This window comes from Molossus molossus, unplaced genomic scaffold, assembly GCF_014108415.1.
Source record: "Molossus molossus isolate mMolMol1 unplaced genomic scaffold, mMolMol1.p scaffold_m16_p_1, whole genome shotgun sequence".
Classification (NCBI taxonomy): Eukaryota; Metazoa; Chordata; class Mammalia; order Chiroptera; family Molossidae; genus Molossus; species Molossus molossus.
In genome coordinates, this window is record NW_023425344.1 from 183,234,039 (window position 1) to 183,260,791 (window position 26,753).

A 26,753-nucleotide genomic window follows, 5' to 3' on the forward strand; every position below is an offset into this window, starting at 1 on the left:
TCCATTAGACTTTATTTAAAGACACTGAAACTTGAATTTCATATAATTCACTTGGTGTTTAATGTGGGCCCTTCCACACTTATATAAACCCAGTGGAGGGAGCCACAATCAGCAGAACACTGATACTCACAGGGAAAATTTGGCAGGATTCAAAACACATTGAGACAGCCAGAATGGTGAAACAAAGAAACAAATCCCAAATGAAAGAACAGGTGAACTCTACAGAAAAGGGGTAAATGAAATGGAATTGAGCAAGTTATCACAGGTAGAGTTCAGAGTAATGATTATGAGGGAGCTGAATAGCATGAGTAAACATATAGAAACAATGAAAATCAACTAATTGTAAATGAAAAACCACCTAGTGGAAATGGAGAATAATATAGCAGAAATAAAGAACACATTGGAAGGAATAACCAGAAGATTAGAGGAAGCCTAGGATTGGATCAGTGAATTAGAAGAAAGTGTAGAAAAAAATCACCCAACCAGAGAACCAAAAAGAAAAAACAATAAAAAACAGGAGGACAGTTTAAGAGAAGTATGGAACAATATGAAATGTAACAACATCCACATCATAGGAGTTCCAGAAGAAGGAGAAAATGAGCAAGAGTTAGAGAATATATTTAAAGATATAGTAACAGAAAACTTCCCTAACTTGGTGAAGAAAAAAGGCATACAAGATCAAGAAGCACAGAGAGCCCTAAGTAAGAAGAACGCAAAGAGTCCCACACCAAGACACATAATAATTAAAATGCAAAAAATTAAAGACAAAGGATTTTAAAGGTAGCAAGAGAAAAGCAACAGGTTACTTACAAAGGAGCCCTCATAAAGCTATCAGCTGATTTCTCAACAGAAACATTACATGCTAGAAGGGAATGGCATGAAGTAATCAAAGTAATGAAAAACAAGGATCTGAATTCAAGACTACTCTATCTAGCAAGGCTATCATTCAAAATAGGAGGTGAAATAAAGAGCTTCCCAAACAAAAAAGGCTAAGGGAATATATTATCACCAAACCAGCACTGCAAGAAATGTTAAAAGAACTGCTGTAATAAGCAGAAGAAATAGGGAGAGAAACATAACCATAATAAATAAAAATGGCAATAAATAAGTACATATCAATAATAACCTTAAATGTAAATGGATTAAATGCTCCAATCAAAAGACACAGAGTAGCTGAATGGATAAGAAAGCATGGCTCATATATATGTTGTTTACAAGAGATCCACCTCACAACAAAAGACTTATATAGATTGAAAGTATAGGGATGGAGAAATTTTTTCCAAGCAATGGAAAGGGAAAAAAAGCTGGGGTAGCAATATTCATATCTGATACAATAGAGTTCAAAATAAAGGCTATAACTAGAGACAAAGAAGGCCACTACATAATATTGAAAGGATCTCTCCAACAGGAGGATATAACCTTGGTGAACATATATGTAAACCAATATGGGAGCACCAAAATATATTCTAAAACTTCTGGAGGACTTCAAAGGAGAAATCAACAGCAATACATTCATAGCAGGGAACTTCAACACACTGCTGACATCACTGGATAGATCCTCTAGATGAAAAATTAACAAGGAAGCAGAGACTCTAATTGATGCACTAGAGCAAATGGATTTAATAGATATCTGCAGGGAATTTTACCCCAAACTGAAGAATTTACATTTCTCAAGTGCACATGGGACATTCTCAAAGATAGACCACATATTAGGACACAAACTAAGTTTCTACAAGTTCAAGAAGATTGAAATCATATGAAACACATCTTCTCAGATCACATGGCATGAAATTAGAAATTGGTTACAATAAAAACACTCAGAAATATTCAAACACATAGAAGCTAAATAGCATGTTATTAAACAATGAATGGGTTACCAAGGCGATCAAGGAAGAAATAATGAAAGAAATAATGGAAGAAGTAATGGAAGTCAATGAACATGAACACACAATAACACAAAATCTATGGGACACAGCGAAAGCAGTCCTGAGAGGTAAGTTCATAGCACTATCGGCCTACCTCAAGAAACAAGAAAAATTTCTCGTAGACTACCTAACCCTACAACTTAAAGAACTAGAAAGTAAACAAAAGGAAAAACCCAGAGCAAGTAGAAAGAAAGAACTAGTAAAGGTCAGAGCAGAAATAAACAACATAGAGACTAAAAAACAATTTGAAAGGTCAATGAAACTAAGAGCTGGTCCTTTGAAAAGATAAATGAGATTGATGACCCTTTAACCAGATTCACCAAGAAACAGAGAGGACCCAAATAAAGTCAGAAACGAAAAAGGAGATGTAACAACTGATACACAAGAAATACAAAGGAATGTTAAAAAAAATACTATGAACAATTATACGCCAACAAATTGGACATTCTAGATGAAATGGACAAATTTCTAAAATCACAGTCTCCCAAAACTGAACCAGGAAGAGACAGAAAACTCGAACAGACCAATAACAACAAAGGAAATTGAAGATGTAATCAATAAACTCCCAGCAAACAAAAGCCCAGGTCCAGATGGCTTCATGGGGGAGTTTCACTGAACGTTGAAAGAAGAACTAATACCCATTCTCCTCAAACTATTCCAAAAAAATTCGAGAAGAAGGAAGACTTCCAAACTCGTTTTATGAGGCCAGCATAATTCTAATTCCAAAACCAGATAAAGACACTACAAAGAAAGAAAACTACAGGCCAATATTCCTGATGAACATAGATGCCAAAATCCTTAACAAAATATTAGCAAATCCGATCCAGCAATACAATAAAAAATGTATTCACCATGACCAAGTGGGATTCATCCGAACAATGCCAGGCTGCTACAATATTCACAAATCAATAAATGTGATAAACCACATAAACAAAATGAATGATAAAAACCATATGATCATACCAATAGATGCTGAAAACGCATTTAACAAAATCCAGCACCCGTTTCTGATAAAAATGCTCAGCAGTGTGGGAATAGTGACCATATCTTGACATAATAAAGGCCATACATGGAAAACCTACAGCCAACATCATACTCAGTGGGCAAAAACTAAAAGCATTTCCCTTAAGAAGAGGAACAAGACAGGGATGCCCACTTTCACCACTCTTATTTAACCTAGTACTAGAAGTCTTAGCCACAGCAATTAGAAAAGAAGAAAAAATAAAAGGGATCCAAATCGGAAAGGAAGAATTGAAACTGCCATTATTCACCGATGACATGATATTGTACATAGAAAATCCTAAAGACTCCATCAGAAATCTACTAGAGCTAATAAATGAATTAGGAAAAATATCAGGATACAAAATTAACATTCAGAAATCGATTGCATTCTTATACACCTATAAGGAACACTCAGAAAGGGAAACAAACAAACAGAAATTCCATTTACCATTGCAACAAAAGTAAAATAAAATACCTAGGAATAAACTTAACCAAGGAGGTAAGAGATCTGTTGTCAGAAAACTATAGGACATTGAAAAAAGAAATAGAGGAAGATATAAAAAATTGGAAACATATATCATGTTTCATGGATCGGAAAAATCAACATCATTAAAATGTCCATATTATACAAAGCAATCTATAAATTCAATGCAATCGCTATTAAAGTACCAATAGCATATTTCACAGATCTAGAACAAATACTCCAGAAACTTATATGGAACTATAAAAGACCCTGAATAGCCACAGCAATCTTGACAAAGAACCAAGTTGGAAGGATGAAAATACCAGATATCAAGTTATACTACAAAGCCATTGTAATCAAAACAGCCTGGTACTGGCACCAGAACAGACATATAGATCAATGGAACAGAATAGAGAACCCAGAAATAACCCCAAATCACAATTACGCACAATTAATATTCGACAATGGAGGTAAGAGCATACAATGGAGAAAAGACAATCTCTTCACTAAATGATGCTGGAAAAATTGAATAGCTATATGCAAAAAAGTGAAACTAGACTACCAACTTACACCATACACAAGAATAAACTCAAAATGGATAAAGACTTAAATGTAACCCATGAAACCATAAAAGTCCCAGAAGAAAATATAGGCAGAAAAATCTCAGACATCATATGTAGTGGAATTTTCACTGATACATTGCCTAGGGCAAGAGAAACAAAGGAAAAATTAATAAATGGCACTACATAAAACTAAAAAGCTTCTGCATGGCAAAAGAAACCAGCATCAAAATGAAAAGGGAGCCCACTCTCTGGGAGAACATTTGCCATTGATACATTGGATAAGGGGTTAATATCGAAAATATATAGAATACTCACACAATTCAACAAAAGGAAAACAAACAATTATAAAATGGGCAGAAGACCTTAATAGACACTTCTCCAAATAAAACATACAAATGGACAGGAAACATATGAAAAAAATGCTCAACTTCTCTAATCATCAGAGAGATGCAAATTAAAACAACTATTAAGTGTACTCTAGCACACTGCTGATGGGAATGCAGACTGATGTAGCCACTATGGAAAACAATATCATGTTTCCTCAAAAAATTAAAAATTGAACTGCCATTTGACTCAGTGATCTCACTTCTTGGAATATATCCTAAGAAACCTGAAACACCAATCAGGAAGAATATGTGCACCCCTATGTTCATAGCAGCAATATTTACAATAGCTAACATCTGGAAACAGCCCATATATCCATCAGTAGATGAGTTGATTAAAAGCTGTGGTCCATTTACACAATGGAATACTATGCAGCGGTAAGAAAGAGAGATCCCTTACTTTTTTTTTTTTATATAAGTTCTTTTTAACGATCTTTTTTTCTTTATTGATTTTAGAGAGAGGAAGGGAGAGAGAGAGAGAGAGAAACATCGATGAAAGAGAACATCAATTGGCTGTATCTTGCATGCCCCCCACTGGGGATTTGGCCTATAATCTGAGCATGTGCCCTGACTGGGAATTGAACTGGCGACCTCTTGGTGCATAGGTTAACCACTGAGCCACACTGGCTTGGCGAGATCTACTTTTTGAGATGACATGGAGGGACCTGGAGAGTATTATGCTAAGCAAAATAAGCCAGTCAGAGAAAAATAAGTACCACATGATCTCACTTATTTGTGGAACATCATGAACAAAATAAGCTGTCGACCAAAGAGGTCCAGAATCATGGAAGTAGGGAATAGACTGACAAACCTCAGAGGGATTGGGAGTGGGAGGGGTGGGAAGAGATAAACCAAAGAATTTATATGCATATTTGCACAACCAATCCACAGGGACGTTAGGCTGGGGGAGGCAGGAAGAGGGTGGGAGCGGGAGGAAGGCTGTCAATGGGCCAAAAGGGGGACATCTGTAATACTTTCAACAATAAAAAAAAAGTTTCATATAATTCATGAAATATTGTTATTCTTTTGATTTTGATTTTTTCAACCTCCTAACCATTTAAAAATGTAAAAACCCCTGATGAGAGTGGGGAGGATCACTTTATAGGTTATATAAATGTCTAATTACTATGTTGTATACCTGAAACTAATGTAATATTGAATGTGAACTATAATTGAAAAATGAAAAATAAATTTTAAATGTAAAAACCGTCCTTAGCTCTCCATCCCCACAAAAACAAGTGGAAGCCAGATTTAGTTCACAGGTCATAGTTTGCCCAACCCTGGCTTAGACCAACATTTTCTTTCATCTGAAATACATTATTAGTCTTCTATTTTTCTAGAGACCACAGCAATGAGTCCTGTGTAATATCTGTCATTTTATAGAACCTTGATAAGCATTAATTACTATTGATTTGACATTAATTGATTCAAGCAATTCTTTTTTAACATAGAGTTAATAAAGAGGTCTCCTGGTAAGATTTTTGAAATAACATATAATTAAGCAATATTTAATTGAAACTTTAGAACTTTTGAAAGTTGTTATAGTATATATTAAGTAAAATTAATATTCTTGTACAAATTTAAAATGAGTATTATAAAATTAGAATTTATCTCTAATTATTTTTGGAAAGACATGGTATATATACAATAAGGCTTTTCTTTCGCGTTTATGAGTCAAGCTCAAAGTGAATATGAGAAAAAAGTAAATATGAGCAGAACTATGTAATCTTTACTAAAATGAGAACTTAATTGTTTTTCAGGTTAAACTACAGAGCAACATATCATATCAGATGGCAGACATACATCATTTAAAGGGTAAGAAACTTAATTACAGATTAAAGATAAAGGTCACTAAATGTCTAAAATCCTCAAGTATTTAAACTAGTAAAACAGCTAAATGAAATAAAGTTTTGAACAAAGCTCCTGTGATAGCAAAGCATTTATCTTTTTGTCCTAAAATGCAAGGCACATTTTTAAATATTGCTTTATATATAATAAATGCAAGTTAAAATTTGAGGTCAGCATTTTAATCTCATGCTGTAGATAGAGTTCATGCAACAAAATGTTGTTAAAAGAGTCCTCAAAGAAAATTGAACTATGGCTTCAGAGGCCATTATATTTCTGGGAAAGGTAAGGGGTGCTCCCTCTACGTGACCAATTTGCTAAAATAATCCATAATCCATTCAGGTCTAGGGATGCTTTGGACAGGTCCTTCAAGCTTAATGTTTTAAGTACCCTGAAAACAGAAAGAAACCTGGGAAGATCTCTCTCTCTCTCTCTCTCTCTCTCTCTCTATATATATATATATATATATATATATATGATGACTAAAGCTTTTATGGGAAATAATAGGTAAGGAGAAGAAGCTTTGTGCTTTCTTGACACTACTTCACATCACTGCCTTTTGGAGATTGGGGTGTGAGGATCACCTATTTACTCTCTCACACCCTTTGGTTATAATACTTTATATTTTAACAGTTTGCATGTGGTGACTAAGTTTATATATGTGGGTAATACATGCTCTCTAACTTCATAAATTTATTTTCATTCTATAACCATTTTGAACCTCTTTAGATAGAATTAGATAATATATTTTTTATTTTTATTTATTTTTTATTCTCACCTGAGGACGTTTTTGCATTTATCTTCAGATAGAGTGGGAGGGAGAGAGGGTGGGAGAGAGAGAGAAACATCGATGTGAGAAAGGCACATCGAGTGGTTGCCACCCACAAGACCCCAAATGGGGCTGGGGACAAACCGCAACCGAGGTACACCCCGTTAGTGGGAACTGAACCCGGGTCTCTCTGAACCGCAGGCTGACGCTCTAACCGCGGAGCCAAACCGGCCAGGGATGTAATTTATTGAAGTTTTGCTTTCACCTAGCAAAACCTTTTAAAGTGTTATTGTGTGTTGTAACCCCAAAATAGGAATTAAGTTTTTTACTGTTCGTGATTTAGAACAGCTTTGATTTTCTATTATAAATTTGCTTCTTGGGTGACCATATTTATTTTTGTTGCATTTGTGTCCATGTTCTGCCCTTTTTGACTCACAGGAGTGCATGAGAATGACACAAAAGATGCCACACTATCAGTGTTGCTTCCAGCTTGCAATTTTTATTTATTTATTTTTAATGTTTTTAGTTGATTTTAGAAAGAAAAGAAAGGAGAGAGAAAGAAAGAGAAACATTGATTTGTGTACTTATTATGCATTCATTGGTTGATTTTTGTTTTTTGCTTTGTTTTATTAATCCACCTGAGGATATTTTTCCATTGATTTTTAGAGAGAGTGGAAAGTAGTGTGGGGTGTGGGAGAAACACTGATGTAAAAGAGACATATTGATTGGTTGACTCTTGTATGTACCCTGACCAGGGATCAAACACACAACACATTTCAATCAGTTGAAAGTAAAATTATGATATAGGAACATTTTGTCTTTAGCTTTGCTTTTTGTTCTGTTTACTTTCTCTTTTCAAGCCTTCATTTTGACCACTCAAAACACTAAATTATTTCTCTGCTTTAAAGTCTTTGGCCCATATTCAAACAGGAAAATATCTGGTATTTTGCATGGACTAAAACTCAATAATGATATTTTATTTTTCTTTGTCAGTTGTATTTTAATCTCCATTTAGAAATGAAAACTTTATTTCCTGATAAAGGAATTTCAAATATTGTTAGAAGCTTTGTGGAGAGGCAGAGAAGCCATCTTTAATCTTGAAATCATACTAAAGCCTCAGGTTGATTCTGAAGGTAAAGTTAGCTTACTTCAATTATTTTACTGTATAGGAAAAAGAAGCCTTAATGAGTCCTAAAGATCACCAATTGAAGTCCGTTCCCTAATAGATGCTAACTGGCCAACTCTGTAAGCTATAAGGCTTTTTGTCACTGCCACCTGCTGAGACCTTATTGTCTCTGCTGAATCAACATCCCTAGCTGAAGCCAGAGTTTCTGCTGTCTCCATCCCTCTGTTTTTTAGAAGCTGGGGCCAGGGATCAGAAAATTAGCTGAATGTATTATTCAGGGACACCTGGCCATACACCTGAAGTGGGCGTAATAGGTGAAAAACTATAGCGATCAACCATGTTTACATATTAGAGAATTAATGAGTAAGAAGAGAAATTTAAAATGTGGCTTGACCGAACTCATAGGAATAGAGACTAGAATGGTGGTTACGAGGGGTTGGGGATGAGATGGAGAGGGAGAATGAGGAGATGTTGGTCAAAGTGTACGAACTCTCAGTTATAAGATAAATAAGTTTTGGGAATCTAACATACAGTGTGGTGATTATAGTTAACAATACTTTTTTACATACTTGAAAGTTGCTAAGAGATTAGATCTTAAATGTTCTCACATAAAGTAATGGTCATTATGTGAGATGATAGAGGTATTAGCTAATGCTACTGTGGTAATCATTTCACAGTATATAAGTGAATCAAACCAACATGCTGTATACCTTAAACTTACACAATGTTGTATCTCAACTAAATTTTTAAAAAATAAAACAAAAAATGTGGCTCGAATATGTAAACATATTTATTAAATACAAGCATTTTATGTGAATAATTCACTTTTCATACCTGATTATTATGTTATGCAATAGCTATTATGCATATTGTTAAATTATTATTTTTATACCTCAGAAAATATTCATGTAACTTCAAAATTTCTATTTGTTGTCATTGCTAAATATAATCACTAGTAGCACTTTGATATATTTTTATTTTAGTCTATTTTTTACATTATATTTCTATGTAACTATAAATATATGTTTACACCTGTGCTTTTTTATTGTTGACACTATTACTCATGTCCCCCATTTACCCATCTCTACCCAGCCCCTACCCCCCCATTTCTCTAGCCATTACCACACTGTTGTCTGTGTCCATAGGCTATGCATATACACCCAATTTTTTAAAAAAATTTTTTTTCCTTTATTGATTTTAGAGAGAGAGAAAGGAAGAGGGAAAGAGAGATAGAAACATCGATGAGAGAGAACATGAACTGGCTGCCTCCTGCATGTCCCCCACTGGGGATACAGCCCACTGGGCATGTGTCCTGACCGGGAATTGAACCAGCGACCTCTTGGTGCAAGGGTCGATGCTCAACCACTGAGCCACACCGGCTGGACTACACCCAATTTTTAAAAAAATTTTTTCTTTGTTGATTTTAGAGAGAGAGAAAGGAAGAAGGAGAGACAGATAGAAACCTTGATGGAGAAAACATCGATTGGCTGCCTCCTGCATGTCCCCCCACTGGGGGTTTGGCCCACAACCTGGGCATGTACCTTGACCCGGAATTGGACCAACGACCTTTTGGTACATGGGTTGATGCTCAACCACTGAGCCACACTGGCTGGGCTATACACCTGATTTTTAAAAACTTATATTCCAAGCATTTTTGGAGTGCTTTAAAGTACTAAGACTAATTCTGTAAGCCGTCATGAAAGGTAGATTTTGTTTTTATACCTATAATATTGATACATTATGGGTAGACATTATATTTTAGTCTTAATAGATGTTTCTTATACAGACTAGACCTCTGTTCTCATTTGGAAAAATTGTCTTTCTGAACTACTATTTTTGCTTAACTGCTAAGACTGTTAGCTAATTTTTTTAGTCATCTAAGAAAACGACATTTCTTTTCTCTGGCTGAATTTCTTTTAGTTGTAGGTCAGGGGAAGAGAAAACAGCTCTAGAAAATGTGGGGCCACTATTATGGATAAATGTTTACAAAAAAGCATCTGGCCCAGCTTTTCATTTACTTCCCAGCTCAGAATTTCATATCATTCATTATAACTTAACCTTTTCGCCCTAGTCCAGAAATTATGAGTTTTGAAAATGGATTTTGGTATATGTGGACATAGCATCAGTAACAGAACTAGAAATGAGATCTAAAGTGATTAGCACCTAAGTTGGGAGTCAAATAGGATTTAAAGTGAAAAAGAAAACTTGAATTCTATACCTATATTAAGCATATCTGAAAAAAAATTTTCCCCACCTACTTTTACTTATTTATTTGTTTGTTTGTTTGTTTGTTTATTCAATGTTTTTTGTTTGTTTGTTTGTTTTTATCCTCACCCGAGGACATTTTTCGATATTTTGTTCAGATAGAGTGGGAGGAAGAGATACAGAGAGAGAGAGAGAAACATCGATGTGAAAGGGACACATCGAGTGGTTGCCACCCACACGACCCAACCAGGGCCGGGGACAAACTGCAACCGAGGTACGTGCCCTTAGCGGGAACCGAACCCGGGTCTCTCAGGACCGCAGGCCAATGCTCTAACCGCTGAGCCAAACCGGCCAGGGCTATTTAATGTTTTAAATTGATCTTAGAGAGAAGAAGGGAGGAAACGTGAGAGAGAAACATTGATTGATTGCCTCCCGCAGACTCCTCACCAGGGATGGAACTTGAAACTTAAGTATGTGCCCTGACTGGGAATTGAACCCACCACTTTTTGGTACACAGGACAATACTCTAATGAACTGAGCCACACTGGCCAGGGTTTCCTGCCTACTTTTATAAAGCAGATAGGTTTAAAGAGGTAGGTAGGTGTTTTTTTTTGTTTGTTTTCACAGCTTATATGTCTACATAATGTGAAAAGATGGGTAATTTTTAAATATTTCTGATTGATGTGAAAGTCCCTGAGGCTATCTTGTTTTAAAAATAAATTTTAGCCTTGGCCTGTTTGGCTCAGCGATTAGAGCGTGGGCCTGTGGTCCAGAGAGACCCAGGTTTGGTTCCCACTAAGGGCATGTACCTCGGTTGCAGTTTTTCCCCGGCTCTGGTTGGGTCGTGTGGGTGGCAACCACTCGATGTGTCCCTTTCATGTTGATGTTTCTCTCTCTCTCTCTCTCTCTCTCTCTCTCCCTCTCCCTCCCTCCCACTCTATCTGAACGAAATATCGAAAAATGTCCTCGAGTGAGGATTAAAAAAATTTTTTTTAAATTTGCCCATGCATGTGTTATAAAAGGCTATTAAAAGGGGTACTAATTATATAATTTAACTGAATAAAGAAATTGAGAAGTATATATAATTTTTTAAAATCCCATAACCTCTCACTAGGAAGCATTAAAGTGAGTAAACTTTATTCCTTTGATTCTTACCTTTTGTGGCTAGAGCAACTTGCTGAGCTTCGTCAGGAGTTTCTTCGACAAGAAGACCAGCTTCAGGACTATAGGAAGAATAATACTTACCTAGTGAAGAGGTTAGAATATGAGAGGTAAGGTGCTACATGCAACAAATATTTATGAATCTGGAATATCTGTCCAACTTTTGAACAATTCATTTTTTCCTTTCTGGCTTGTTTTTCTTCTCTTTCGGTTTTCTTTGGTCACCTAAATTCATTTTCTATTGTCTTTCTAATGCCTCTTGAAGTCTGTACACTTTTATTTTTATATGTTTCACACCATGAAAATATCTCTTACAAGGCATGTTGTGTCTGCCTATATAAGTAAGACAGAAAACCTTGCCTGAGTTTTATTGAATAAGATGTGGCAAAGATTGAAAGATTAACAATCTCTGATTCTGCCCTGGCCGTTTTGGCTCAGTGGTTGGAGCGTAGTCCTGTGGACTAAAGAGTTTCAGGTTTGATTCCGATCAAGAGCACATAACCTCGGTTGCTGTTCGATCCCCGGCCCTGGGTGGGGTCTGTGGGAAGCACCAGTCTGTGTGTCTTTCTCACATTGATGTTTCTGTCTCCTCTCCCTCCTCCCACTCTATCTGAAAATCAATGCAAAAATGTCCTCTGGTGAGGATTAAAAAAAAAAATCTGTTATTCTCTTCAAGGGACTTCCAGATGAAGACAGCAGAGATGTCCTCAGAATAGCTGAGGACTGAGTGCCCCCTGCTTCTGTTCTTTACTTCAGACCTCTTGCTTACACTGCTACACTAAATTGGTGATGAGGTTGGGGAACCTCTCAGAGGCTTTTCTAGCAATAACTCTTTAAAAACTTTATTGTGTTTTTTTTTTTTTTTTTTTAATCCTCACCCGAGGATATTTTTCCATTTTTTGTACAGATAGAGTGGGAGGGAGGGAGAGGAAGGGAGAGACAGACAGAAACATCGACGTGAAGGGACACATCGAGTGGAGGCCACCCGCACGACCAACCAGGGCCGGGGACAAACTGCAACCGAAGTACGTGCCCTTAGCGGGAACCGAACCCGGGTCTCTCCAGACCGCAGGCCGACGCTCTAACCGCTGAGCCAAACTGGCCAGGGCTGTGTTTTAATCAATTTTACAGTAAAAGGTATTTTTTGGTTTGCATACCAAAAATTAGAAAGATTTACCATATTTTATTTTAAGTTTCTTTATTGTTGAAATTATTACAGATGTCCCTCCCTTTTCCCCATTGACGCCCTCCTCCCCACTCCCTCCCCAAAATTCATCATATTTTATTTTATTTTTATTATTATTTTTTTTTATTGATTTTTAGAGAGAGAGGAAGGGAGAGGGAGAGAGAGATAGAAACATTGATGGAGAGAACATCATTTGGCTGCCTGCTGCATGCCCCCCACTGGGGATTTAGCCCACAACCTGGGCATGTGCCCTGACCGAGAATCGAACTGGTGACCTCTTGGTGCATAGGTCAATGATCAGCCACTGAGCCACAGCAGCCAGGCAGATTCATTATATTTTAAAGTACCATTTATCCATTTCTGACTTCTTTTGTAGGTTATCAACATGCATCTACTTAGATATATGTATTTGAACCTAACAGTATTCAGTAATTTCCCATATACCTATAGGATTAAAGATATTTAAAGGTAATATATTATTTCAGCCTATAAATGGGCCAAAGATTATTTAATCTCTCCCAATTGCTGAACCATTATAGTAGCTCTCCTTTTTTTACTATTATGTCTATCAGGTATAAAACTCTTTATGCAAAAAAGGATTTTCCCCCTCTTATGATATATTTCACTGGTATATATTCTCAAATACAGAGTTCCTGAGATAGAATGTTTTTCTGCTTTTGTTGCTCATTTCACATATATGAAAGATTGCTTTCTAACATGATTGTACTAATTTGTAATCAAAATGTTTCCCCAATACCCCACCAACATTGGCTTTCACAATTCTAACTTAGTTTTGCAAATGTAGGAATAAAGTAATACCATAAATACATACAAGACATTTAATTTTCAATGTAATGGTGAAAGTTAACATTTGTCTTTATATTAACTATTTGTTTCTTTTTGCATGAACAATCTATTTGTATCCTTTGACTACTGTGCAGTGGAAATTCACAGTCTTTATCTGTTTTGCTCCTTTACATTTTTGTCTTGATGGTTCCAGTCTATCTTATTTGTTAGTTTCTTCTATTCTTGCTCTTCTTATGGTTTAGACATTTATTATTTTTGTTAAATACTAACTATTGGATGAGTCACATGCTGCCACTCCTATTAACTCTCATAATTCTATTTTTTTCTCATCTATTACTATATTTTGGTCTCACAGTTTTCTCCTTTATAGTGTTCTTCTGTGATTAAAGTTGGCTTTGAAAATTTCTTATATAAATGCAATTTTAAAAATAAACTTTTATTTTTCTAATTTTTTAAAAATTAGCTTTATCAGTACTTTGTATCCTCCCTTAGAGATTCAAATATTTTAAGAATATTGACTGTGAGCTATGTTTATGTCTGCTCTTTGTCCACTCTCCTCTTAACTGAATACTTCATCTTTGTAATGTAAGTTTTCAAATTTTAGACTTTGAGAATCTAATCCAAGATAATGTAGTCTTAAAAAATGACTTTGTAATTTAGTTTTCAGTGTGGACAACAAATCAAGGAATTAAGAGCACAGCATGAAGAAAATATTAAAAAGTTAGCAGACCAGTTTTTGCAGGAACAAAAGGTAAATTTAAAACAATACTTAAATCTAAATATGTTCTTGTTATAAATATTGTAATTTAGAAATTAAAATATGTACTTTTGTCATAAAACATTGTATTTTTAAGTATTCTAGCCTGCCTTATTCTAAAAATGACTTGCAGTGGCTTTATTGCTGAGTAAATTAGATATTTGCAAAAACTTTACCATAACTCTTAAAACTAATTTTAAGTTAAATATCTTCTATCTGATTTATTTTTTTCATCCTCACCCGAGGATATGCTTATTGACTTTAGAGAGAGGGAAAGGAAGAGAGATAAACATCGATGTGAGAGGGTAACATTGATTGATTGCCTTCGCTCGAGCCCCAACTGACTTGGGTTTGAACCTGCAACCTAGGTGTATGTGCCCTGACTGGGAATGGAACCCAAAACTTTCTGGATCATACCAGCCAGTGCTACCTGACTTTTTAAAATAGTTTTTAAAAAAGAATAGTTTACTGATTTTTAGAGAGGAAGGGAGAAGAGAGAAACAACGATGTGAGAATGTAACATTGATTGGCTGCCTCCTGCATGCCCCTACCAGGGACTGAGCCTGCAGCCTGGGCATGTGTCCCGATAGGGAATCAAACCTGCATCCCCTTGGTGCACAGGATGATGCCCAACCGAGTCACATTGGCCAGGACTAAAAATAATTTTTGCTGTTAATATATTTTTAATACATTTTGCTGTTAATAAATGTAAAGTGGAAAACATTTTACTGAAAAATCAATTACTTCCCTTTTTTTTAATCTAAGGCTATTTTTCCATTAATTTTTAGATAAAGAGGTGGGAGCGGGAGAGAAAGAAACATTGATGTGAGAGACACACATTGATTGGTTGCCCCCCGCGTGACCTGGACTGGGGCTGTGGGTCAAACCTGACACCCTTGATTGGAAATCGAACCTGTGATTCTTTTTCCTCAGGCCCACGTTCTAACCACTGAGCAAACTGGCCAGGGCCATTTTTTTCTGTATTTCATTTTTTGAATCTACAAAGTGGAATAGCTGGTGCCTTTCTGCAGTCCACCTTGAAGAGATGTGAGGATAGATTGCTGGAAATGGCAGGACTTAGAAAACTATGGCATAGAACAAGCAGAAGGTCTTATTGAGACACTGGATAGTTAGAGGAGCATAGTAGAACACAAAAGGAAGGGGAAGAGAAGTTGCTGTTGTATTTGTGGTATTACAAGCCCATATAATTAATACAATAAGCCCTGGCCAGTGTGGCTCAGTTGGTTGGGTGTTGTCCTATGCACCAAAAGGTTGCTTGTTCAATTCCTGATCAGGGCCCATTCCCAGGTTGCAGGCTAGATCCCCAGGTAGAGGGCATGCAGCAGGTGGAGGATTGATGTTTCTCTCTCACATCAATGTCTCTCTTTCTCTCTCCCCACCCCCTTCTCTCTTTCTTCCTCTCTCTCTCAAAATCAACAATAAAAAAAAAAACAACTTAAAAAAACAACAGTGGGATAATTTGTTCTCTTCTATTCTTACAAAAAGTACAGATGAGAGCTTTTCCCTTTTTCCAGGCAAGTGTAGTTCTCTCTCTGCTCTGCTATACTGGGCTATTTTTATGTTGTTAATTGACTAACATACTGTTCAATAATTATTTACTATTATCTTGCCCTAAATGGAACAGGTGGGGAAGAGGAAGATACTTAGAGAACTCCTCTCTAGGGTAACAAACACATCAGCCCTTACACTTTTGACCAGCTACCTAATTCTACTCCGCACCTATTTCCCCCTGATCTTCAACTACTATAACAAGTGAAATTTGAGTTGTTTTTTTTCATTGGAACAAATTCAATGTAAGCTATATGAAACAAGCATAAGTTGTATTCAGGGATTTTTTTTTTTTTTTTTATCATCCTCACCCGAGGATATTTTTCCATTTTTTGTACAGAGAGAATGGGAGGGAGAGAGAAGAAGGGAGAGAGAGTGAGAAACATCGACGTGAAGGGACACATCGAGTGGCTGCCACCCGCACGACCAACCAGGGCCGGGGACAAACTGCAACCGAAGTACATGCCCTTAGCGGGAACCGAACCCGGGTCTCTCCGGACCGCAGGCCAACGCTCTAACCGCTAAGCCAAACTGGCCAGGGCCAGGGATTTTTTTAACCAAGTAATTTAGAAACTAGTCACAAGAAGGAGCAAACTAAATCCAACCTGCTTCCTGTTTTCATACTATCCATGGGCTAACAATGGTTATTACGTTTAAAAATGGTTGAAAAATCAAAAGAATATTTTGTGATGGCAAAATTGTAAGAAATTCACATTTTCGTGGCTATAAATACATCTTTTGGGATTTAGTCACACTTACTTGTTTACTGCTTGCATGCTACAAAGGAAGAGAAATTGTTGTAGACCAGAGGAGACTAAGAAGACCTGAGGACTTATATACAATGTAGTATCCTAGATTGGATCCTGGAACAGAAAAAGGACTTAATGGAAAAAGTGGTGAAATCTAGATAAAGTCTGGAGTTTGGTTAATAGTATACTAATGTTAATTTTGTAGTTTTGCAAATGTGCCATGCTAATATCAGATGTTAACATTTAAGGAAATAGAGTGAGGGTTAATTACTTTTCTGTGAAGTTAAAATGATTTCAGAATAAAAAGGTTATATAAAAACAATTAGGAGCCCCGCTAGTGTGGCTCAGTGATTGAGTGTTGACCCATGCACTAAGAGGTTGCTGGTTTGATTCCTGGTCAGGACACATGCCCAGGTTGTGGGCCAGATCCCCAGTGTGGGGCATGCATGAGGCGGGCAGTCAATGTTCTCTCTCATCAATGTTTCTCTCTCTCTCCCTCTCCCTTCCTTTCTCTCTAAAAATCAATTTAAAAAAACAAAACAGAAAAACAGTTAGGTGCCTCTTTACCAAATCATCAACATTGCACTTAGAAAACACTCTTATTAAGAATATTTAATATGCCCTGGCCAGTTTGGCTCAGCGGTTAAAGCGTCGGCCTGCGGTCCGGAGAGACCCGGGTTCAGTTCCCGCTAAGGGCATGTACTTCGGTTGCAGTTTGTCCCCGGCCCTGGTTGGTTGTGCGGGTGGCAGCCACTCGATGTGTCCCTTCACGTCGATGTTTCTCTCTCTCTCTCCCTTCCTCTCTCTCCCTCCCACTCTATCTGTACAAAAAAATGGAAAAATATCCTCGGGTGAGGATAAAAAAAAAAAAAAAAGAATATTTAATATTATTCATTCTCTGAAAGATATAGTCATTAAACACATTAAAGGGAAATCTTTGCCCTGGTTAGTTTGGCTCAGCAGTTAGAGCACTGGCCCGCAGACTAGAGAGTCCCGGGTTTGGTTCCCGCTAAGGGTACATACCTTGGTTGTGGTTCGTCCCCGGCCCCGGTTGGGGTTGTGCGGGTGGCAGTCAGTCGATGTGTCCCTCTCACGTCGATGTTTCTCTCTCTCTCTCTCTTCCTCCTTCTCTCCATCCCGCTCTATCTGAAGATAAATGCAAAAAAAAAAAAAAAAAAAAAAAATCCTTGGGTGAGGATAAAATAAATAAATAAAGGGACATCTTTGTTAACTATTTTAAATGGAAAAGTATTTTTGAACAGTAGTTTGTTGACTTTTAAGTTTTGTTTGATATTGTTTGTTTTATCCACATCTGCAAAGCAGTGGAATACTATAAAAATAGCCCATGCTATAGCATTATAGCAAAAATATGCAGATATGCAGGGTAGCTGCTCAGGTTGTGTGCCTCATTGATTTTCTCACCCTTGTCCTTCATACTGACATGTAGAGAAATTTCAGTTTATCATCTTACTCATCAAGAATTAAACTCTGAGATTTGGCTGTTGCTTACCAAGTTCCAAGAAAATGTGGGAGTGAGAAAGACTGTTGTTTGAACTCTTTCTGTACAATTTTCTAGCTTTGTAACCTTGGACAAGCTACTTAATTTCTTTAAGTCTCAGTTTCGTTTTTCTTCAAACTGTTTATTTACCTCTGCTAGAGGATACATTTGAAAGCAATTTGTAAACTGTGAAGCACAGTACAAATGTTTGTTTTAAATTTTATCTACCAAGTACACTGGCATTGTCAGAATACCTTTTTTCTTTATGTTGACAGATTCTTACAGTTTGGCTTTTGTAGTTCTAGATTTCCTGTATACTTTTTAGTGCTATTGTTTTTTGTAACATTACTTAATGATTATATTTGCATAGTGCTCTAGAGTTGATAAACCATGTATAAATGAGTTAAATATTAAGTGTAAGGACCTATATGGCAACCCAAGCATATCTACTTGACTCTTTGTCTCTCCCAATTTTCCACTGAGGAAACTCAACCAATATAAAAGAGAAAATTGGCCCACTAAAAGATTTGAGTCAGGCCCTGGCCGGTTTGGCTCAGCGGTTAGAGCGTCCGCCTGCGGTCCGGAGAGGCCCGGGTTTGGTTCCCGCTAAGGGCATGTACCTCGGTTGCAGTTTGTCCCTGGCCCTGGTTGGTCGTGCAGGTGGCAGCCACTCGATGTGTCCCTTTCACATCGATGTTTCCCTCTCTCTCTCTTCCTCTCTCTCCCTCCTACTCTGTCTATACAAAAAATGGAAAAATGTCCTCAGATGAGGATTAAAAAAAATAAAATAAAATAATAATAATAATAATAAAAACAGGCAAAGGGCCTGAATAGACATTCAAAAAAAAAAAGATTTGAGTCAGACCCTGGCCAGTTTTGCTCAGCGGTTACAGCGTTGGCCTATGGTCCAGAGAGACCCAGGTTCGGTTCCCGCTAAGGGCACGTGCCTTGGTTGCAGTTTGTCCCCTGCCCTGTATGGGTGGTGCAGGTGGCAATCACTCAATGTGTCCCTTTCACGTTGATGTTTCTCTCTCTCTCCCTCCCACTCTATCTGAACAAAAAATGGAAAAGTATCCTTGGGTGAGGATGAAAAAAAAAAAAGATTTGAGTCAGGCCTAATCATATACCTGAAGATTCGAGTTTCCAAGGAGATGATATGCTTAGGAGCAGATTGGAAATACACTAACCTGGTGTATTATTGTGCTATTACTTCTTGTGCTTTGTTGGTCAGTGCACCTGGGAAGAAATTGGTTTGTTTACCACCCGTTCTGTTTCTGTTTGGGGAAAGCTTGACAATGTCAATAGCCATTTATAACACTTGAGGGAGCACCTGTATGCCAACCTCCTGCTTTCTGCCATCCTGCTGGATTACAACATTTGTCTATAAAGAACCCAACCCTGCCCACAGCACTCAGGACAATGCCCAACTGTAGGCCTCTACCATAACCTACAGTGCTCAGCAAGATTCTCTTCTTGCAGAATCACTCCCTTAGGATAGCCACGGAGAATTACCTTTATCCAATATTTTAGGCTATTCACTGTAAGTAGAGACTTTAAAATGTGTTGGTTATTCTTTGGCTTCATATCAGGTATAAAAACTGAACAGAAAATAATATTATATCCCACATCTCTAAGTGTTTGAAATTTGGACCCATGGTATATGTTTCAGAAAGTGAACTGCTAGCAGTTATGTCAATGATTTAACATTTTGAACTGAAAAACATTTACTGTTACTACATCTTTGTCTAACAGCAAGAAGCCCACAAGTTTGAATTAAAAGGTGCAAATGACCTGAGAATAAACAATCATGCAGTACCTAAAAATGTTCCAGAAGTAGCTGAGAATGCTGAAAATAAGAATGAAGAGCCTTCAAGCAACCATATTCCACATAGGAAAGGTATTACAGTAATTTTGTGTTAATAGGATACTGAATTTTCTTATTTTGAGGTGAACATTTTCAATCATAAAGAATATAGTTTGATTTTAGTTCAGTTATGATTAGGTGTCGGTATTGTTTCAAATTTAGATCCTTTGATCGAGAAAAACAATGTTATTTTACAATTATAACTATGTCCAAAAGATACAAAGATATTTAGTCAGTGTAGCTTATTGCTATGGAAACTGCTACCTTCCTTCAAAACAATTTCAATTTATGTAAGGAAAAATATAGAATTATGTCTTTTGTTACTTGGGCAGAACAAATCAAGCCAGGTGGTGATGCAGGAATGCCTGGAATAGAAGAGAATGACCTTGCAAAAGTTGAAGACCTTACCACTGGTAAGTGAAAGTTAGTAGAGTATTTAACTCTGTTGAAGCAATCACATTATTTTTCACGTTATCCTATTCTCTTTTTGAGTAACACTTGAAAAAATTCACAGATATCTGTATGATTGATATTTCCAGTTAATTAACTACCCATTAATTGTCAGGACTTTTTGGATATAATTTTATGAAAAATTTTGCTGAAGTGTATAAAGTACTTGTTTTTGTCTTGATAAAAATCAGTCATATTTGAACCTTTTCTTTTTGACTCAGAGTTATTATTCATGACAGTTATGCTATGTTAGAGCCATTTCTGTTTACTAAAAGTATATATGGCTCATTTCATTCATACTAAATTTTCCCAGATTGCTGTGTTGTTGGTATGCTTTATTTAATATGGCATACTAATTCCCTTACATAGGTTTTTAGGATTTGGCTTGTCCTTTAAGTTAATTACCTCAAATTTTAGTTTATTCACTGTTTTTTCTTTTATGGTCACTTCTGCTCAGTGTATATCTCTTTCTTCATTAATGTGTCTGTTTCTTATCCATTTCCATTTGAAGTCTGTGTCACTGTTGCTTTCCTAATTCCATTCAGTTTTTTTTTTTCATGTCTATGTTTTTCTTGCCATTTCTATATTTCTTGGCTATCATAGGTATCCCTTCCTGCCAACTCCAATTTATTTTGGTAGAAAATCGGAAGTAATGGCAGGTCTGTGGTTATTCTTAGCTGTTTTTATTCCTATCAATCTTGGTGATTACTTCTGTGGTTACAGCTTATTGTATATGGCTGAAGTTGCTGAGTGTTTGAGGTCCAATTGAAGTAGTATTAGTCCTTCCATTTGTTATCATCTCAAATTCTTTCATGTCTATATTCTTTTGGGCTCCAAGTTACAGTATATTCCCCTAAGAATAAGGACAAGAGCAATAGCATGAGTTTAAAAATATGGAGTTAGAATAAACATAATTTGTTTGTAAGGCAATGAAGTTATCTAGTGATTCTTTTTTTCTTTTTTTGTAATCCTTACTGGAGGATATTATTTCCATTGATTTTTAGAGAGAGTGGTAGAGAAGGGGGAAGGGGAGAAAGAGAAAGGAAATGGGGGTGAGAGGGGAAGAGAAACAATTATCAATGGGAGACACATTGATTGGTTGCTTCCCACACACCCTTACTGGTCCGGGATCAAACCTGCAACCCAGATACGTGCCCTTGACCCCTTGTCCGGGAATCAAACCCGTGACCCTCTGGTGCGCAGGCCAATGCTCTAACCATTGAGCCATGCTAGCCAGGGCAATCTAATAATTCTTAAAGTGTGTTCCTTGGACGAGCAGTATCAGTATTACCCAGGAACTTTTTAAAAATACAAATTCTTGGGATGAGCCCAGCAATGTGTGTTTTAACAACTCAACTCTACAAGTAATTTTGGTCTGTGCTAAAGTTTTAAAACCACTAGTTAGATGTTGAGAGAAAAGACCATATATTCTTTTCAGTTTCTGTGGCACTTACTCTATTCCTAGACTTACTGAATTTTAAACCAATTAATCTCTTTTATATTGCCCTTATTTAGTTTTACTTTTTTTTAATGAAACAATATTATTTATTAGTTTGTTGTTTTTTTTAGATTTTTTTAGATTTTTTATTAATTTATTTTTGTTACAGAGGTTTCTCCTTTTTTTCCCCATTGACACCCTCCTCCCCATCCCCCTCACCTTGTCCCCAGCTTTGTTGTCCTTGTCCATCAGTTATGCGTACATGCATATAAGTTCTGTGGTTTATCTCTTCCTCCGCTAACCCCTCTTCTGAGGATTGCCACTCTCTACCCTACTTCCATGTCTCTGGGTCTACCCTGTTCCTCAGACTGTTATGTTCATTATATTCCACAAATAAGTGAGATCACGTGATACTTGTCTTTCTCTATTTAACGCTTAGGATAATACTTTCCAAGTCCCTCCATGTCATCTCAAAGGATAAAACATCTTTGTTTCTTACAGCTGCATAGTACTCCATTGTGTATATGTACCAAAGCTTTTTTATCCATTCGTCTACGGGTGGACACTTGGGTTGTTTCTGGATCTTAGCTATTGTAAATAGTGTTGCTACAAACATGGGGGTACATATATTCTTTCTGATTGGTGTTTCAGGCTTCTTAGGGTATATTCCTAGAAGTGGGATCACTGGGTCGAATGGCAATACAATTTTTAATTTTTTGAGGTAAAATCATAGTGTTTTCCATAGAGGCTGCACCAGTCTGCTTTCCCACCAGCAATGTACTAGAGTCCACTTTCCTCCAAACCCTCGCCAACACTTGTTGTTTGATGATTTGTTGATGGCAGCCATTCTGACAGGTGTGAGGTGATACCTCATTGTTGTTTTAAATTTGCATCTTTCTGATAATTAGTGATGTTGAGCATTTCTTCATGTGTCTCTTAGCCATTTGTATGTCCTGTTTGGAGAGGTGTCTATTTAGTCCCGCTGCCCATATTTTAATTGGGTTCTCTGTCTTCCTTTTGCTGAGTTGTATGAGTACTCTATGTATTTTGGAAATTAATCCCTTATCTGATGTATCATTGGCAGTAATGCTCTCCCATACAGTGGATTCCCTTACCATTTTGATGGTTGTTTCTTTCGCTGTGCAGAAGCTTCTTAGTTTGATGTACTCCCATTTGTTCATTTTTGGTTGTTGTTTCTGTTGCCTTAGGTAATGTATCAGTTAAAATTCTGCCGCATATGATCTCTAAAATTTTGTTGCCTACATTTTCTTTTAGGATTTTTATGGGTTCACAGGTCAAATTTAAGTCTTTTATCCATTTTGAGTTTATTCTTGTGTATGGTGTAAGTTGATAGTCTAGTTTCCTTTTTTTATTTGCATGTAGCCATCCAATTTTCCCAAGACCATTTATTTAAGAGGCTGTCTTTACTCCATTGTATGTTCTTGCCACATTTGTCAAATATTAATTGAACATAATATCTTGAGTCCATTTCTGGGTTCTCTGTTCTGTTCCACTTGTCTATATGCCTGTTCTTGTGCCAGTACCAGGCTGTTTTGATTATAGTAGATTTGTAGTATAACCTGATATCTGGTATTGTGATTCCACCTACTTTGTCCTTCTTTTTCAAGATTGCTGTGCCTATTCAGGGTCTTTTTTGGTTCCATATGAACTTTTGAAGTATTTGTTCTAGTTCTTTGAAATATGCCATTGGTATTGATGGGGATTGCATTCAATTTATAGATTGCTTTGGGAATATGGACATTTTAATGATGTTAATTCTTCCAATCCCTGAACAAGGAATGTTCTTGCCCTTTTTTATATCTTTCTCTATTTCTTTTTTTAATGTCCTATAGTTTTCTGCAAATACGTCCTTTACGTCTTTGGTTAAGTTTATTCCTAGGTATCTTAATTTTTTTGCTGCGATGGTAAATGGGATTGTTTTTTTATTTTTATTTTTTTTAATTTTTTATCTTTATTGTTGAATGTATTACAGATGTTCCTCATTTTTCCCCCATTGACCCCTTCCTTCCCACTCCCACCCCCTCCTGCCTTTTCCCATACTGTTGTCTGTGTCCATTAGTTATGCGTATAAGTTGTTTGGTTTATTTCTTCCCACCCCCCAACACCCTTCTCTTTGAGGTCTGTTAGTCTAGCAACCAATTTGTTCTTCTTAATCCCTTCACCTTTTTCGCCCATTTCCCAAACCCCCTTCCCATCTGGCAACCAACAAAATGTTCTCTGTATCTATGAGAATGTTTCTGGCCTGTTCATTTTGTTTGTAGATTCCATTGTCGATAGATATGTATTCATTGCCCTTTTGTTTGTTCATATATTTTATCTTTTTCTTCAAAAAGACCCTTCAACATTTCATGTAATAACGGTTTGGTGGTGATGAACTCCTTTAACTTTTTCTTGTCTGGGAAACTCTTTATATGGCCATCGTTTCTAAATGACAGCTTTTCAGGATAGAATAATCTTGGTTGTAGGTTCTTGCTTTTCATCACTCTGAATATTTCTTGCCACTCCCTTCTGGCCTGCAAAGATTCTTTTGAGAAATCAACTGAGTCTTTTTTTTTTTGTTTTTTATCATCCTCACCTGAGGACATTTTTCCATTTTTTGTTTAGGTAGAGTGGGAGGGAGAGAGAGGAACAGAGAGAGAGAGAAACATCGATGTGAAAGGGACACATCGAGTGGTTGACACCCGCACAACCAACCAGGCCTGGGGAAAAACTGCAACCGAGGTACATGCCCTTAGTGGGAACCGAACCTGGGTCTCTGTGGACCACAGGCCGATGCTCTAACCGCTGAGCAAAACTGTCCAGGGCTCAACTGACAGCCTTATGGGAGCTTCTTTGGAGGTAACTAACTGCTTTTCTCTTGCTGCTTTTAAGATTCTCTCTTTGTCTTGAACCTTTTGCATTTGGATGATGATGTGTCTTGGTGTGGGCCTCTTGGGGTTCATCTTGTTTGGGACTCTCTGTGCTTCCTAGACTTGTATGTCTGTTTCCTTCATGAAGTTAGGGAAGTTTTCTGCCATTATTGTTTCAAATAGGTTTTCGATTTCTTGTTCTCGCTCTTCTCCTTCTGGCACCCCCAAGATCCGAGTGTTGGCACACTTGAAGTTGTCCCAGAGGCTCCTTACACTATCCTCATTTTTTTGCATTCTTTTTTCTTTTCGCTGTTCTGATTGGGTGTTTTTTGCTTCCTTATATTTCAAATTGATGGTTTGCTTCTTGGCTTTACATACTCTACTATTGAATCTGTGCAAATTATTCTGTATTTCCGTTAGTGCCTTCTTCATTTCTGACTGTGCATCCTTAATTTCTGACTGGTCCTTTTTAATGCTTTTGAGGCCCTCACTAAGTTCATTGAGCATACTTATAAGAAGTATTTTGAACTCAGTATCTGTTAGGTTGCTTATCTCCATTTCCCTTAGTTATTTCCCTGGAGTTTTGTTCTGTTCTTTTATTTGGGACCTGTTTCTTTGTATCCTCATTTTGGCTGCCTCCCTGTGTTTGTTTCTATGTATTACTTAACAAGAGGTTTGGGGCTAGCTGAGACCAGATGCTGCTTGTTTGAAAGAATTTAGGAAAACCTGAAGCAGGACCCAAGACAGGCCAATCCTATGATTAAGCAACTGGCAAGAGCTTAAGTGGGCCTGAAAGTTGGGTGGGGCGGGGCCTCAGGGAGTCACCAGGGCGGGGCTACCAGTGTGAGCCAGGTTGCTGGAGTCCCAAATATGGCGGCTCTCTGCTGCCCCAGGCAAGGGCTCACCAACAAAGGCCTCTGACAGCACCTTTGTCCCAGAGAAAGCCCCCCCTCCAGCCCTCGCTCCTATGTTAAACACCTCATTTCTTCCCTGTATGTCTCTGGCGCCCCTCGAGCTGCCTCCCCTCCAAGCTTAGAGGGAGCAAGTCTGATAAGTCTGTGCGCGGGCCCTTTAAGAGGAGCTGCCTGGGGCTCCAGCCACCTCAGCCTCCCTGAGCCTCAGTTCCCGATGGTTTTTCCAGCCAGAAGCTATGGGGTCTTCTCTTCCTGGCACTGGAACCCTGAGCTGGACGCCTGGTGTGGGATGGGGTCCCCTCAGTCCTCAGGGAGGATCTTCCCAGCCGAGGTATCCTCCTGATTTTTATCCACCACACGTGGGTGTGGGACCAGCCTGTCGACTCCGCCCCTCCTACCAGTCTTGATGCCACTGCTTCTTTCATCCCTTAGTTGTAGGACTTCCATTCAGCTGGATTTCAGGCTGTTTTGAATGATGGTTGTTCTGTAGTTTAGTTGTAACTTTGATGTCGACACAATGGGTTTGAAGATTCACACTATAAAAATGTCCATATTACTTAAAGCAATATACAGATTTAATGCAACTCCCCATCAAAATTGCAATGGCATTTTTCACAGAAATAAAACAAATCCTCATATTTGTATGGAACCACAACAGACTCCAAATAGGCAAAAGTCATTCTGACAAAAGAAGGAACAAAGCTGAAGGTATCACACTCTGACTTGAAACTACAAAGCTACAATGATAAAAACAATACGGCAGAAAAACAGACTGTATCAGATCTAAATTCCCCTGGGTGCTTGGAAAAGGCTATTTTAATCCAGCTTTTTTCTACATATTTAAAGTGTAGTTTGCCTTCAAAGGTCACCTTGTTCTTGAGCAGGAGGCATTATCATATAAACTAAGAACATATATTATTACTTCTTGTTTAGTAGAGGAGGGGCCCTCTCTTGTCTTCTGAGCCAGCTATGCTGCAACAGTGTTCAACAAATTTGTAGATTGTGACGGACTTCTCTTTCCAAATATATTTACCAGATGCCTAGCGTCCTCACAGTCTGTTAGCCAATCAAAATTGAATTGTTAAATCTGACATAGTGCTGCTCTTTTAAGATATTAGGTGAGGGACGATGGCGGCGGGCAGGAGTGGAGGAGGGTGACTGTGTGAGCGAGTGAGCTAGTGTGTGAGAAAGTGGGAATGGACATGAAAG

At 37.5% G+C, this 26,753-nt stretch overlaps 1 protein-coding gene across 2 annotated transcripts in view; it reads left to right on the forward strand.

Annotated features, from left to right (window-relative positions):
* The window catches only part of GOLM2 (golgi membrane protein 2), a 97,474-nt gene that overhangs the window by 32,112 nt on the left and 38,609 nt on the right, over positions 1-26,753 (forward strand). For both annotated transcript variants that reach the window (XM_036243755.1, XM_036243764.1), the window contains exons 2-6: positions 6,097-6,151; positions 11,450-11,552; positions 14,096-14,186; positions 19,761-19,905; positions 20,205-20,285. In XM_036243755.1, coding sequence (XP_036099648.1) covers positions 6,097-6,151; positions 11,450-11,552; positions 14,096-14,186; positions 19,761-19,905; positions 20,205-20,285 — 475 coding nt within the window. The remainder of the gene's footprint in view (positions 1-6,096; positions 6,152-11,449; positions 11,553-14,095; positions 14,187-19,760; positions 19,906-20,204; positions 20,286-26,753) is intronic.